The 3,638-nt window shown below is 63.5% G+C and overlaps 1 protein-coding gene across 1 annotated transcript; it reads right to left on the bottom strand.

The window, feature by feature from the left end:
• Positions 1–2,578: 2,578 nt before the first annotated feature.
• MNEG_8351 (Presequence protease 1) lies at positions 2,579–3,521 on the bottom strand (the record flags this gene model as incomplete). The annotated part of the gene is made up of 3 exons (XM_014043172.1): positions 2,579–2,708; positions 3,100–3,177; positions 3,463–3,521. The coding sequence occupies 3 exons, from the start codon at positions 3,519–3,521 to the stop codon at positions 2,579–2,581; spliced, it is 267 nt and encodes an 88-aa protein (XP_013898626.1).
• Between the last annotated feature and the right edge of the window lie 117 nt (positions 3,522–3,638).

Below are 3,638 nucleotides of genomic sequence, written 5' to 3'. Positions count from 1 at the left end.
CCGCCGATGCCAACAGCGCGATCAGCGCCTCCACGGCACCATGGCTCACGCGCGTAGCAGGGCTTCCACCCCTTTCCTGCAGTTCAGCGCCGCCTGATGTTGAGGCCTGTTTAAAACCGTTGCTCACGCAGCTGGAGCCCTGCCCTGCCCGGCTCTGCATTGTTACCCTCCCCCCCTCAAACCTTGCCCTCCGTCCCTCCCCAAAACCTCTCGCAACCCCTCCATGCATCAAACAAACGCCAGCCGCGTTTGAGCGCTTCGCAGGCCTTGCCGGCGGGCGCAAGATACCCTACACGATCGTCCGAGGTATGAGCGACCACGCCGTGCACACCCTCGTCAAAAGCAGCACCACCAAGGGCCTCTGGCTCCAAGGTGTCGAGGTTCCCGAGGATTTTGCTACGAGCTTCAAGTACGCCATCGCCTCGGCCTCCGCAGCGGTGCTGTCGCTGCTCAGGGAGCGGTGCGCCAGGGCCGGCGGGGGCGACGCGGCTGCGGCCTGCAGCTTCTCGGCGGTCTGAGGGCGCAGGGTGCCAGCTCGCCGGGCCGGCGCTGTTGCGGGCGCGGTGTTGACGGTAGTGCGAGCACACCCAGATGTCGCAGACAGGTGGGCACCCAGGCGCTTGATTGGACGTCTGCAGGCTGGCAGGGGCAGCGCTCGGCACCCCCTGGCAGGCGGCGTGTTTTTGCGCTTGTCGGAGGCTCAGCGGTGCGGCATGTGCTGATACTTGAGGGTTCACAGGCGTGAATATCCAAGTCTTTCGGGACACGCTACTTGATACCTATTTGCTGGTGGACACGTTACTTGGTACACTGCACAATTGCCTCCGACGCTAACTGGCCGGCAGTACTTGCGATTCTCACCACTGCCAGCCTGCCAAAATGCGACGTCGCCGATGTCTGCGCTGCACTGCACGGCGGGTGCAGGGGTCCTGAGTGTGGCGCCACGCCCTTGACGTCGCCATCACCAATACGCGCCACCTGCACTCACGGCACTGAAAACGCATGCCGCTGCCAAACCACACCGTGAATGCGACCACACGAGATGAGGCCTGACTGCTTGCGCCGGTTGTTGAACGCTGTCGCTGCGCCGCCCTCGGTGCGAGCTGCCTGCTGGGTCGTGGAAGCTTCGGCACCAACCTGGAGCACTGAGCGCTGATGAGGGTGATGTTGTTTTTCACATACGGCTCTTCGTGTATGGGCACACGAGAAAATTGATTTGGCTGCTTTATAAGTGTGGCTGTTGCTTCATGGTTGCAAAATTCATCCTGTTGCTGTACTGTTCGTCTCTGGCTGCAGAATGGTTGTGTCTCCTTCCCATATGGGCTTCGGTCCTGTGACTTTCACAGGGGACTGGCGTGCCACCTTCCGCCTGTCTAGTTGCCTGTTTGAGGGCCGGGTGCCTTGCGGCTGCGGAGCACAGCCCGATGAGGCGTTGGATCCTGACCCTGCCTGTCCCTGCATCTAGCGGGCTGCGACCTTCACTCCTGAGGGGCAGGTTTTCTGCCCATACGTGCACCCAATGCATGCAAAGCGTGCCGGGCTACGACGCCCCTTCAAAATGCCTTTGCATCACCTCAGGCCCCACACACCCGTGCAAACATGCACGCTTTGAAACGGGCATCTTTTGAACAGCATGACGTGAGAAGGATGCATGTGATCTCCAGCCTTGGACTGTGCCATCAGACAGCACAACCCTGCATCTTCAGCTGTACACTGGGATACAAGCACCCCCCACCCCAGCTGTCCTCCTGCTCCACCCCTAGCGCTCCGCCTGCCAGCCCTCCTGTCTGCTGCCACCTGCTGCAGCCCCCACCAGCTGCGTTGCACCCAGATGTGCCTGCTAGCCAAAACTCGGGAGGGGTACCCAGCACCCATCCAGCGTGTACTAGCACACCACAGGTTTACATATCAGAGGTGCATTTGCAGCACCCCGACGTCAAAACAAGGCAGCAGTCATGCCTCGCCTGTGCTCTTGGCCCAGAAAAACACGGCCGCACGCGCTCGCCTCGGCCCCACAGGGGATGAGGGGCGCGCGCCGCCCGCCTGCCCGCCTCGACACGCCGCCGCAAGAATATTCGACAGGCTCTGTCCAGACCCGGCCACAGAACACGTGTGACAAAATTATGGGCATCGGAACGTTCACCCAAAGGCACACTCACGCACCGCCCTGCTGGCGCTGAGGTTAATAGACAGCAGCACACTTTGCAAACCGTCAGCCGCTTGATCCCGCCGCACTCGCGCTCGGGAGCGACACTGACACGCGGACAGCCCGTCACCACAGACCACGCCGCGCCCCCGACCCAAGCACCCCAAGCCCCCAGCCAGGCTGCCCGTCAGAGCGCGATGAGGCGGGCCCGGCCGAGGAAGCCGAATAGACGAGCCCAAGGACAGGCGCCACGCGGAACAAGGTTAGGCTGCGAGCCCCCACGAACGAGAGGAGAAGGCGTCAAACAGCCTTGGCAGGGCAAGGAGAAAGCCTTAATCAGCCTCAACCTTGATCAAACGACCTTGCAAGGCCGGAGCGGGCGCGGACGCTCTCAAGGAGGGCCACCGAAAGCGGCGCACGCAGGCGCGCCCCTCACAGCACCTTCTTGACGTCCCAGAAGCCGTTGCGCTCCGCGTTGACGGCGGCGGCCTTGTCGGGGCTGGTCACGGCCACCACGCGCGCCGCGTCGCCGCGCACCACCTCAATCACCTCGGCAAACTCCCTGGGAGGGGGTGGGGTGAGTGTGCGGGTGTGTTTGTGTGTGTGTGTGTGTGTGTGTGCATGCGCGAGAGCGTGAGAGGGCAGCAGCACGAGGTAGACAAAGGCCTCGTGCGCACCCACATGAAAGACGACGAAGCCGCTGTCGCGCACAGACCTGGCCAAAGTCATACTCGCTTTTGCACGCATCCCCTCTCTCGCGCAAGCCCCTCGCCGCCTTGCCCTCTTGGACTGTCGCCGCCCTGCTCTGCCCCCACCCTCTCGGTCCATCGGCCCTCGACATGGCCGACCCCACACACCCCCTGCTGGCAGCCAAGTGCTAGCAGCCACCCCCATCCCCTCATAACCAGCAGCTGGACAAGAGCCCAGCCCCCAGCGCCCCCCCCCCAGCCCACCTGAAGTCCTTCTGGCTGGTGGCCAGGATCTGCTCGCGCCGCGCCTGACGCTCCTCGTCACTCACACCCAGGAGGTACCTGCAAACGGGGGCACAACACACACACGACCGCAAACAATGCATGACATGATTTGAGGGACCGTCAGCCAACGGACGCGGAGAATGGTTGGAAGCCAGCCGCGGGACCACCCAGTGTCAGTTCACTTTCAAATCGGGACTTCAAAATCCCCAAGCGCGGTCAGCCAGCCACAGGGCAGCCTCGAGCCCGCCCGCCTCTGCAAGCACATGGCAGTAGCAGCAGCCCCCCAGGCGGCCCGCCCCCCCAGCTACAGTGCGCGGCCCGGCGGGGCCCGGCGCCGCCCACCTGGTGAACTGGGAGTAGCCCTTGGCGTCGGGGAGCTGGTAGGAGTCGATGTCACCCATGGTGCCGATGACGGCCTTGGTGAGGGCGTCAGAGTCTAGGGTGAGGGATCGCAGGAAGCCGGGGGTGCCGTCGTAGGCCTCAAGGGTGTCCAGCAGGTTGGGGTCTGGGGGTTGGGG

The sequence above is a fragment of the Monoraphidium neglectum genome (assembly GCF_000611645.1).
Source record: "Monoraphidium neglectum strain SAG 48.87 unplaced genomic scaffold scaffold01577, whole genome shotgun sequence".
Taxonomy (NCBI): domain Eukaryota; kingdom Viridiplantae; phylum Chlorophyta; class Chlorophyceae; order Sphaeropleales; family Selenastraceae; genus Monoraphidium; species Monoraphidium neglectum.
The sequence above is the reverse complement of the archived record's forward strand: the minus strand, read 5'-3'. Positions and strand labels throughout refer to the sequence as shown.